Source organism: Mobula hypostoma, chromosome 4 (assembly GCF_963921235.1).
Source record: "Mobula hypostoma chromosome 4, sMobHyp1.1, whole genome shotgun sequence".
NCBI lineage: Eukaryota > Metazoa > Chordata > Chondrichthyes > Myliobatiformes > Myliobatidae > Mobula > Mobula hypostoma.
In genome coordinates, this window is record NC_086100.1 from 174,673,058 (window position 1) to 174,685,533 (window position 12,476).

Here is a 12,476-nt window from a genome sequence, read left to right on the forward strand (position 1 = left end):
TAAGAACAGTTATTTTCTCAGTGCTTTGTTGATAAATTAATTGTGCTGACAGATTTTGTTGGAGATATATAAATTTCATCAATAGTAATTAGCTAACAGTATATTTTAACAAATCAATAAAGCATAATAGAAAATTGGAATGGATTATTTGGGATCTGTTTTTCCTCAATGTTCAGAGATGATCTTTCAGTGACTAGTTCCTTAACTTGACACGACACCATTTATAAAGAAAGGAAGACATATTACAAATCTAAGAGAAAGATAGCTAGTTCAATTCTAGCATTCTAAGTACAACTGGGAACAATGTATTTTCTTTTCTCACCAGGTTAGGAAGAACTATTTGAATATTCAGTGCATCATATCAATTGGATTTGTACTTTTCCCGTGGAGTAACTCAGCAGCACAACTTCTGACCTTTTTGATCCCGCTTCTGGTCTCTCATGGACAAACATAAAGTAAAGCGACTGCGTCTTGATCGAATGTTTGAAGGTTGGATGCTACACTGATCAAAATTATGCGGTTACTAATGCTCAAAAGTAATTTGTTTGTTAAGACTTGTATTTTTGGACCATGTGTACTGTATACTGTGTAGTTATATGGGTATGGTTCTCACTTGCATCAAATAAGTAAAAACCCAATTAATTAGTTTTGAGCAGAATAGATTTTTAAATGTAATAGTTATAAGAAATGGTTTATTCTCTATAGAGTGGGAAAATACAACTTTTAACCATGACATTTCTTCCAAAAGCAATGAATTCTACAAATCAATCAAACAAAAAATTTTGTCCTTATGCTCTAGAAAATTTGGTTAACAAAACCTTGTTTATCAAAGTATTTACTACTGACAGAGTAGGTCTGTTTCTCTGAAAATTATTATAAATGTGAGTATGAATCAAAATCAGCATAGAAAATGAATGATAACAAATAAAGGTGTCTTCTTATCCTCCTCCACACAATCGGTACTAAACGGATTGAACTCAAGATACTGGAGCTGCACTACCTGCTGCAGTAACAGCTCTGCTCTTGTTATTTTTCATTCTGGGTGTCAAGTTGAACTACTGATATCAAGATTGGTTGATGTTCCATTAAGAAACTTTATTTGTACAGAAGAATGATTTGATTTTGGTCATCTGCCTAATGGGTGGTTGATTTCAATTTTTTGATGTACCATTCCTAAGAAATGCCTTTGAACATGTTGCAGAGTTAATGGTACTTTATTGTATATGTTGTTTTTGGCTATTGGATCTGTTTGTTAGCTTGTGGAATTTTTGGTCCATATTTCCATGTGTTTACTGTATCTGCACCACAATGTTCTTTTTCCTGCATTTTTGTGGAGTTGGATATAGTCAGTAACATCTTTTTTAAAAATCTTTTTATTGATTTAAAAAGCATATATACTAACAAAAGGAGAATTATCTCAAATATATATATCAATAACAATACATAAAGAAGGTGAAATAATCATTATCAAAATCATGCATAGTATTAATCAGGTATAGAATGTATAATAAGGAAAAAGATAATTAATTCTCCTCTTACCCATTCATGAAGGGCAAAAGTCTTTTTGAAATTTTTATGTGAAAAAAGCCCCACCGTCCTATGCAAACAAAAACAAACAAAAAAAAAAGGACTGGGCAGTCCATCCTGAGAGTAAAACCAAGATAATAAAGACTTTCTGATCAAATCCAAAACTTCAGAAAAATAACTGGAAGAGAGTCAGTACAAAAATCAATAAATCAAATCATATGAAAATATTGAATAAAAGGTCGCCAGATTTCTTCAAATTTAAAGGATGTATCAAATATCCGACTTCTTATTTTCTCTAAACTTAAACAGGATGTGATGGAGGAAAGCCAATAAAAAACAGTCAGAAACATCTGTTGTCACTTTGGATTACCACAAGGTGGTGTAACATCATAGCTGTAATTAGAGCCAACAATTTGCTTAGTTGCTATATCACATCAGTCCAATCTGCAGTATAGACTTGCAGAAGCTGCTTTGCCTTGATTCTAGCTTGCTGGAACTGGACATTAACGTCAATCATTACAGTGACACATGAATAGACTTAAGTGCTTCAACAAAATGAGAGACAGTGTTTCACATTTTGCATTGTAAGTTTCTTGCTATTGCATTTAATCAGGGGTTCACTGCAGAATCTCAGGTGCGACAGGAAGAAAATTCAATTTTTTTCAATTTAAAGTCTGTTGTGAAGAAATCTACTTTCATAATATTAGGCAATATATGTAATTAGAACACATTATGTCTTTTGCCACTATGCAGTAATTTTTTTATTGAACAGTGTAAAATGCACTAAAGCACTATTAGATATTCCTTCAGAACTAAAAACATTTTCATTTCAACAAATTTTGGATTAAAGCTTTTTCATTCCTATTAAACACATAATGTGGCTTTAGTTTGAAGCTATGTGGTATGCATTCTAATTGCATTACACAAGATTGTGGATCGGGCAATTCTAAGGCAACTCAAAGGTACACAAAAAGAACCCACTGAAGACTTTTTAATGTGTTCTTCTCTCTTATTCTCTTCTTAATGCTTTGCTGCTATAAAGATTATTTATGTAGAAGATAAAATCTTTTATCACTGCTGGTCAGTGATAAAATAATACATATTTGGGCCTGTGCCTCCAAAAATTATTGTCTGACGATGTGCATATATTAACTCATAACACAAAATTTCCAAATCAGTATCATCTGTTCCCACGATCTGTATGGAACTATTTTTTTTATTTTTTAGCGTTATCAACAGATGGTTTATCGTTACTGGATTTATCAATTTATCTATTTAGCTCCTGGTTAGAAATCTTTACCTTTGTAAAATTGTTTTTATAGATGGGCATATGGATAAAAGAAACATGGAGTGCTATGTGGGAGGGAAGGGCTAGATTGATCTTGGAGTGGATGAAAGAATTGGTGCAACATTGTGGTCCGAAGGTCCTATACTGTGCTGTATTGCTCTATGTTCTTAATTTTAATTTTATTCATATTACATACGGAAATAATATGTAATGGGAAAAACATGGTCTAGTAGGATTACTTCAACTTCCAATGAATTATGCTATTGGTAATGAATGCCATTTAAGTTAATCTGCTTCTGTCAATAAAAGAGATTGGAGCATTTTAATTTACTCAGGTTGGAAATGGAATTAGAATTGGTTTATTATTGAGTTGTGCACCTAGGTACAGAGGAAAATTTGCCTGCATACTGTTCATACAGATCAAATCATTGCACAGTGCATTGAGGTAGTACAAGGTAAACTAATAACAGTGTGTAGAATAAAATGGAACAGCTACAGAGAAAGTGCAGTGTAGGTAGACAATAAAGTGTAAAATCATACATGTAGATTATGAGGTCAAGAGTCCATCTTATCATATTAGAAAACCATTCAATAGTCCTATAACATCGGGGTAAAAGCTGTCCTGGAGCCTGGTGGTGGGTGCTTTTGAGCTTCTGTATCTTCTTTTTGATGGAAGGCAGGACAAGAAAGGAATGGCTAGGTGGGTGGGGTCTTTGATTATGCAGTCTGCTTTATTGAGGCAGTAAGTAGTGTACCAGAGTCCATGGAGGGGAGACACAAGAGATTCTGCAGACGGTGGAAATCTTGAGCAACGCACACAAAATGTTCGTGGAACTCAGCAAGTCAGGCAGTTTCTATGGAGGGAAATTTCAGTTCAGGCCGAGACTCGTCATCAGTTCTGACTCTGAGATGGGCACATGGATGGAAGAACCAGAGGATATTAGAAAAATAGTGCATTGTTGGAGGGAAAAGGTTAGATCTATTGTGGAATAGGTTAAATGCTTTGGCACAATGCTGTGGTTTGAAGAGTCCATACTGTGCTTTATTGTTCTATGTTCTATATCTGTTATCATTTACCTCCAAACATTTACTCACAATCTACATTTACCAGGTCTACTGTTCATACCAGTTTTACCCCTATTCAAGACCTTATCTTGAGAACCAATCTTATCCTTTTCTATAACTACCTTGATACTTACAGAATTATCGTCACTGTACATAAGTGTTCCCTCATTAACACTTCCACCACCTGCCCAGTTTCATTTCCTGTCCCTAGGAGGATTCTTTACTAATTGTCTCAAAACCTTCCTTGGACATAATCAACAAATTCTGCTGCATCTAAGTCTATCTTCAAAGGTTTCAAAGGTACATATATGGCCAGAGAAATGTATACAATATACATCCTGAAATTCATTTTCTTCGCAACCAACCGCAAAAACAGAGTGCCCCAAAGAATGAATGACTATTAAATGTTAGAACCCCAATGACCCCCCCCAGCTCCCCCTCCCACACGTAAGCAGCAGCAAAGCAACGATCCCTCCTCCTCCTCCAGCAAAAATAAGCATTGGCGTCCCCCACTGAGCACTCAAGCATGCAGCAAGTATCAATAAAGACACAGCCTTCTAGTGGCCAAAAGATTACTCGTTCACCAGGTAACTCGACATACCACAGTGTGTGTGTGTGTGTGTGTGTGTGTGTGTCTCTCTCTGTCTCTCTCTCTCTCTCTCTCTCTCTCTCACTCTCTCTCTCCCTCCCCCTCCCCCCCCAATAAAGGAGAAAGAGGTGTCTCCATTTCACAGTGAGAGGGGAGACATAACAAACAACTTGCTGATTTATGATGTTAAAAGTCCATTGCGTCGCTTTTTCCAAGCTCTGTACCCAAAGAACTCGGGCCTCTGGGCACACAGCCAGAGATCTTCCATCTCTCACGACACACCGATTTCCTGCAGAGGCACCAACCTCGAGTCCGCCCACCTCCAGAGCCACGAAATCCCGAAACTCCGAAGGTGAGCTAATCTTGGTATGTCGAATAATGGCCAGTCATGAGACCCCGAGAGTGGGTCCCTTTCCCGTAGAGAACTGAAATCAGTGTGTAACCCCAGGTCAGGGTCTTCAAAAGAACCCTGAAAGGGGAAAAATAGAGATATTAAAGGTAGAAGTAGAGCTTTTTCCGAAGATGCGAGCAAAGGAGTTGCTGTTAGGCGCCACTGTCTCCTATCCCAGTCAATTTTGGAGAAGTTGAATCTTCCTACTACTACAAACCTATTGCTCGACAACCTTTTGTAATTGCTTACTTCTCTGTTCTCAAATTCCCAGTGACGATTGGGAGGCCTGGTATTTGAGCCCCAGCAATGTGATTGTTTCTTTCTTAAAACAATCAATTTCATGCCAACAACAGGAATTCTGCAGATGCTGGAAATTCAAGCAACACACATCAAAGTTGCTGGTGAACGCAGCAGGCCAGGCAGCATCTCTAGGAAGAGGTACAGTCGACGTTTCAGGCCGAGCTCGGCCTGAAACGTCAACTGTACCTCTTCCTAGAGATGCTGCCTGGCCTGCTGCGTTCACCAGCAACTTTGATGTGAATTTCATTTCAAATTTACTTATTTATTTCTCAGTCAAGTATATACTCACTATCCCTGTCATAATTCCCTTCCTGTCTTTAGAACTCCTTTTGCAACTCATATGAAGGCTGCTGTTCCTCACTCAAATCTTCGTCTGCTTTATCCTCTGCAATACTACCTACTGACTGTCGATATGAGCTTCGTTGCTCCTGAGGCAATCTGGCCTGGCTGACTTCCTTAGCACAGTGTGGCAAAGGAGCAGATTTGTTAACATCCCACAAGAAGGTAACAAATGGATTCACCCAAAACAATATAATGTAAGTCTACAGGAAAGCAGACTTGAGGAGGTCATTGTCATCCTGGGGAGGGGTTATCTTTGTGGGCACACTGCAGAAGCTGCAGTTGTTTTCCTTGGAAAAGGTTAGGTCAAAAAGGGATCTGCCCACAGTACGTAAGATCTTAAAGGGTATAGAGAGAGTAGATGCAGACAAATGGTTCTCATTGCTGGAGACAGTCAAGTACTAGGGACACCTAAAGAAGATGATGGGCAAGATCTTTGGCATGCTTGTGTTGAGTACTTCACAATATGTAGACTCACAGTGCCAGTCTCTGTGCTTATAATTTCAGCTTGAACTGCGCCACACTGCACTTGCTTGAATAATATCCATGGAATAACAGAATGGTTACAGCATTAACATAGCCATCTGGTCTGTTGACCCCTTACGAGCTCCATGTATGAACAAGCCACTGAGTCCATCTGCCCTCTCCCTGTAAATTATTTCCTTGCAAATACATACCTAGTTCCCTTTTAAATACTGCCTCTGAATCTGTGTCGGTTTTATTGTTGGCAGTGCATTCTGGACCCCAAGCACATACTAGGTAAACAGAAAAAAATTCTCAAAACGTTACGGTTGTTTTTCCAATCACCTTTGTTCTATATGCTCTAGTTCATGATTTCTCCAAATTTTGGAACAGTTTTCTTGTTTCCACAAATGACTTTAAGCTCTGTTATCACATCCCCCATCAACCTCCAAGGAGAACTACTCTAGCCTTCTGTTGTCATAGCTGAAGCCCATTATGCTGAGAATCATGTTGGTAAATCTTTTTGGCGTTCCCCCAAAACTGGTATACACTCAGTGGCCACTTTAATAGGTACACCTGCTTATTAATGCAGGTATCTAGTTATGCCAAAAGGACTCTGTTACAAAAGTCATGGAGGATTCAATATGCAGTTAGATTGGGAAAATCAGGTTGGTGCTGAATTCCAGGAGGGGGAGTTTCTGGAATGCCTATGAGATGGCTTTTGAGAACAGCTTGTGGTTGAGACCACCAGGGGATCAGTTATTCTGGATTGGGTGTTGTGCAATGAGCCAGAATTGATTAGAGAGCTTAAGGTAAAAGAACCATTAGGGACAATTTATCATAATATGATTGAATTCACCCTGCAATTTGAGAAGGAGAAGCTAAAGTCAGTGTCAGTATTACAGTGGAGCAAAGGAAGTTACAGAGGCATGAGAGAGGAGTTGACCAGAATTGATTAGAAAAGAACACTGGCAGGGATGATGGCAGAGCAGCAATGGTTGGAATTTCTGGAAGCAATTTGGAAGACACAGGATATTTCCATCCCAAAGAGGAAGAAGTATTCTTAAGGCAAGATGACACAACCGTGGCTAACGAGCCAACATAAAAGCCAAGAAGGGCCATATAATTGAGCAAAAATTAGAGGGAAGTTAGAGGATTGGGAAGCTTTTAAAAACCGACAGAAGACAACTTAAAAGTTATTAAGAAGAAAATGAAATACAGAAGTAAGTTATCCAATAATATTAAAGAGGATATCAAAAGTTTCTTCAGATACATATATTGTAAAAGAGAGGTGAGAGTGGATATTGGATTGGTGGAAAATGATGCTGGAATATTAGTAATGGGGGACAAGGAAATGGCAGATGAACTGAATAAATACTTTGCATCAGTCTTTACTATGGAAGACACCAGTTGTATGGTGGAAGTTCCTGGCGTCAGGGGTCTTGAAGTGTGTTAAGTTACCATAACTAGGAAGAAGACTCTTGGAAACTGAAAGGTCTGTAGGTAGATAAGTCACCTGGACTAGATGGTGTGCATGCCGGAGTTTTGAAAGAGGTGGCTGAAGAGTTTGTGGAAGTATTAGTAGTGATCTTTCAAGATTCACGGATTCTGCAATGGTTCCGGAAGACTGGAAAATTGCAAATGTATGTCCACTCTTCAAGGTAGAGAGGTAGAAGAAAGGAAATTATAGGCCAGTTAGTCTGACATTAGTGGTTGGGAAGATATTAGAATTGATTGTTAAGGATAAGGTTTTTAATTCTAAAGCCCAGGTACCTGTGTGCTTAGTTACTCATTTTCTCAGTCTGCCCTGCCAATTTCATTAAATTATGCACAAATATCCCCAAATCTCCGTTTTGACTGAACTTCTTAGTACCTTTAATTTACATCACCTGCAGTTATTTGTCCAATCAAAACATAACACTTTTTTTATTTTTCTAAAATTTTATTTATTTATTTAAGCAAGCAAGCAAGCAAGCAAGCTTCATCTGCCCATTCCACTAGCCTGCCTGTGTGCCCTGGAAGTCCACTGCGATCCTCATCACAGTGGCTCTGTATCTTGTGTCATTTGCAAACCTGTTTTTTAAAAAGTACGCAGCATTTTAAATGTGCCTCCACAGACTTACAAAAGGTTGCACTGAAATACTTAGTTATCTATCTCTCAATTACCTTGTGTGGGTAGATTATCACTATTCAAATTAGTCTGAAATGGTTGGGTACCACCTGCTTATTTAAATCAGGGCTTTAAAAATGCAAATATCAACATTTAGCTGGTGGTTTCTAAAAAAAAGTGCTGATAAAAATAGCAGGAGAGAATACCAAGGAGATTCACTGGGATGTTGCTTGAACTGGAGGACTTTAGTTAAGGGGACAGAATGGATAAACGGGGCTTGTTTATCCTGGAGTAAAGGAGGCCGAGAGATGACATAACACAAATATATAAGATTATAAGAGGCATTGAGGGTAGACAGTCAAAACACACTCTCAGGGGAATGGTCTTAAAAAATTTAGATTTGGGCTTTGGTTTATGCTGAGAGGAAGTAATTTTAAGGGTCAGTTTTTTTGAAAAAGTGTGTTTGATATCTGGAACACGGCTCCAGAGAAGGTGATGGAATCAGATATAAATTCTACATTTAAGAGCATTTGGACAGGCACTTTAATAGGCAAAGCATGGAGGGTCTGATCCTAATGTGGGCAAATAGGATGAGTGTAGATGGGCAAAAGACTTTTGTGGAATTGGTGAGCTTCAGGTTACATTTGTTTTGTGTGATCTTATGACTTTAAAGCAGTCTAGAGGCTTTGTGTAAGCACGACAGGTAGTGCTGAGGAGTGAATCTGTAAAGAACTGCAAGTCACGTATTTGTTTCCACCTGTGAATTTTAAAAATGTTTTGTAATTAATACATGATAACTATTATGTATAAGTTATAAGTGCCACAAATGAAAACACTGTTGAGAATGTTTGCAATGTGCTCATGAAGTAATCTTGACAAGTCTTTTCATTCTTTCCAGTTTAATTCCATTGTAGACTTCAGTACATAGAAAAGGTAGAAAAATGAGTGTTGTCTTCACAATAATGCATGTATTGAATCATTTGGTTGTCGTGGAAATTAAAAGTGAAATGCATTCTTTTGACAACTGACACAGATTATCCCTTTGCCACAATTTACAAACTTTTATGTAGATTTGCATGATTAATGACAGAGGCTTTTATGGATTTATGAAAGTGTACAACATAGCAGTTTATTCAGTCAATGGTGTTAGTGTCATTTCAACCCCACTCCTATTTCTGTACTTGCTGCCTTGCAAGTTATTGCAGTTCAACATTAAATCCAAGTATTTCTGCATCCAAGAACCTCTAAAGAGAACATGAAAAGAGGAATAAACAAGATAGTTCTAAGTTGCAGAGGAATGGGGTGATGGATAGGACAAACAGAATATCTCTTATAGGACAAGGCAGGATTGCCCTGGCAATAAATTGTTGGTAAAGCTATCTGTCTGGTATATTAATGAGGGAAGTTTGAAAGCAGGAAATAAAGGGATATGTAATAGCTCTGAAATGCAAGTCAGAACTGTGGGAAAAGCCTATTATATTAGGCAATGTCAGTGGGGGAAAAACTACAAACTCTCCATCCAACTCACACACTTAACTGCCTATATATGGCATGATGCACAGATCCAATGTAGCTTAATGTATGCTCTATTTTATCTTCTGTATGGGACACATTTTAACTTTCAGGACTGAATATCAAATGCTTTCTTTGTCTGTATCACAAATGTGGCTTTGATTGAGTGGAATTTGTAAATGCATCCAATAAGATTTTGACATAATATTTGGAAAGTCCTACAAGATAGGGAGGGGCTAGCACTTGACCTGAATGGACCTAGGTTATGGAAGTGTTGGTGGAGGACCACTTTAGGAAGAGTGACCTTAATTCTGTAAGCTTTAAGGTAGTTATGAATGAGATAAGTTTGATCCTTAAGTTTGAACTTACGCTAAGTTGAGAAATTGATGGGAAAGCTGATTTTAATAACATAAGGGAGGACCAGACAAAAACAGATTGGGAGCAGATATTTGATAGTGAAATGACAGGTGACAAATTGGACTCTTTTTAAAAAGACTTATTCTCCCTGCTGTATGTTGATTTATCACAACCTTTGATACAGCCCACAACAATGGTGTTAACAGCAAACTTGTATACGGTGTCAGACCTGCTCTTAGCCACACAGTCATAGGTATAAAGCGAGTAGAGCGGGAGGAAAAGCACATATCCCTGCGGTGCTCCTGTGCTGATGGAGATTGCAGAGGAGCTGTTTTTGCCATTCCGAACAGACTGGGGTCTGCAAGTGAGGAAATACAGGATCCAGTTGCACACGGGGGTATTGAGACCCAGGTCTTGAAGTTTACAGATTAGTTTTATGGGGATGATGGTGTTAAATGCCATGATATAATCAAGAAAGAGCATCCTGATATATGTATCTTTGCTGTCTAAGATGTTCCGAGGTTGTGTGAAGTACCAGCGAGATAGCATCTGCTGTAGACCTGTTGCTTTGGTCAGTAAATTGGAGTGGATCCAAGTCAGTATTCAGACAGGAGCTGATATGCTTCAATGGCAGCCTCTCAAGGCATTTCATTACTGTGAATGCAAGTGCCAGTGGGCGATAGTCATTTAGACAAGTTACCACACTCATCTTGGGCACTGGCATGATTGGAGCCTGCTCGAAGAACTTGAGTACCACACACTGTTGGAGTGAAAGGTTGAAGATATCCGTGAATACACCAGCCAGTTGGCCAGCACAGGTCTTCAGTACTCAGCCAGGTATTCCATCTGGACTGAATGCTTTCCTTGGATTCACTCTCTCGGAGGCAGTCATCATCAGATACTGAGACCAAATGATTATTGAGAGACATGGGGGTGCGCAATGGTTCCTCCCTGTTCTGGTGGAAAAGCAAGCATAGAAGGTATTGAGCTCATCTGGAATTGAAGCTTTGCTGTCCCCTATGTCACAAGATTTAACTTTGCAGGAGGTTATGGCATTCAAACCCTGCCACACCTGCTGAGCATCCTTCGTTGATTCCAGTCTAGTCCAGAATCTCCACTTTGCTCAAGACATAGCTTCCTAGAGATCACACATACACCTCTTGTAACATTCTTGATCTTCAGACTTGAATGCCTCTGATCTGGCTCTCAGCAGATTCCTGGTATTTATTGTTCATCCAGGGCTTCTGATTGAGGAAAACTCTGAACAATTTCATGAGAACACACTCATCTACAGATGTTTTTAATAAAGTCTGTAATGACCCTGGTGTAATCATTCAGGTCTTCAGATGAGTTCTTGAACACGGTCCAGTCCATTGGCTCAAGGCAATTCTGTAACCATTCCTCAGCCTCCCGTGACCACCTCTTAGTTGTTTTGATCTCTGAAGCCATGTGCTTTAGGCTCTGTCTGTGTGCAGGAGTACAGCCAAATGATCCAACTTACCAAGATGCGGTCTTGGGAAGGAATGATAGGCATACCTTATGGTAGTGTAGCAGTAGTCTAGTGTGTTGGGACCTCTGGTGCAACAAGTTACATGCTGGTGATAATTTGGCAGGATAATTCACCGTCTGTAATTTGAAGTGCGTCAGGATGGGCTGTTTCTTGTTTACAGATAGTATTGTGTAGTTTCGTGAGAACTTATAATCGGCCACTGGTGGCATACAAGCTGTAGTCAGGATCACGGATGGGAACTCCCGAGGCAAGTAGAATGGTTTACATTTAATCGTTATTTGTTCTAAGTCAGGGGAACAAGAAGATGACATAACCCCGTCTATTCACCAACGATAAATGAGTAAAAAACATACGCCACCACCTTTATCCTTACCAGAATTTGAGGTTTGATCCATTCTGAAAATTGTAAAAACTTGCAGTTGGATAGCTGTGCCTGGCGTGTTTGCTGTTAACTAAGTCTCAATGCAACAAACATTTGAGATCTGCCTCTGATACAGCAGTCTTGCCTAGAGATCGTCCATCTTATTTTCCAGTGACTGTACATTTGCCAACAAGATACTAAAGTAGAGGAGGCCTCATCCCCTGCACTTCAGCCTGGTTTGAATCCCGCCTCGCTGCTGCTTATTTGGCCATGGCATTGACCTTTAAAGGTGCCACACTTAACTGCTCCACATTTAAACACTGAACCTGAGATCTGAAGATCATTGATGTAACTTCATACTCCGTTGTTAAGGGGAAATTTACATGCTACAGATTGCAGCAAAAGTAGTTCAAAATGAGTGCAGTATATTTAAGAGGAAAACTGGTACAATTTCCTGCAGCCCAGAGAAACTCACTGATATACAGTGGCGCCATCTTGTCAGAGATCCTAAAAGACCACAAGACAAAGCAGCAGAATGGGCCATTTGGTCTATCGCGTCTGCTCCACCACTTCACTGTGGCTGATCCATTTTGCCACTCGACTCCATTCTCCTGCCTTCTCCCGTTATCTTTCACATCCTGACTAATCAAGAATCTATCAACCTT

At 39.1% G+C, this 12,476-nt stretch overlaps 1 protein-coding gene across 1 annotated transcript in view; it reads left to right on the plus strand.

The window, feature by feature from the left end:
• Positions 1-499: 499 nt before the first annotated feature.
• The window catches only part of ctbp1 (C-terminal binding protein 1), a 278,920-nt gene continuing 266,943 nt past the window's right edge, over positions 500-12,476 (plus strand). The window contains exon 1 of the mRNA XM_063047036.1: positions 500-536. Coding sequence (XP_062903106.1) covers positions 515-536 — 22 coding nt within the window. The 5' untranslated portion in view covers positions 500-514. The remainder of the gene's footprint in view (positions 537-12,476) is intronic.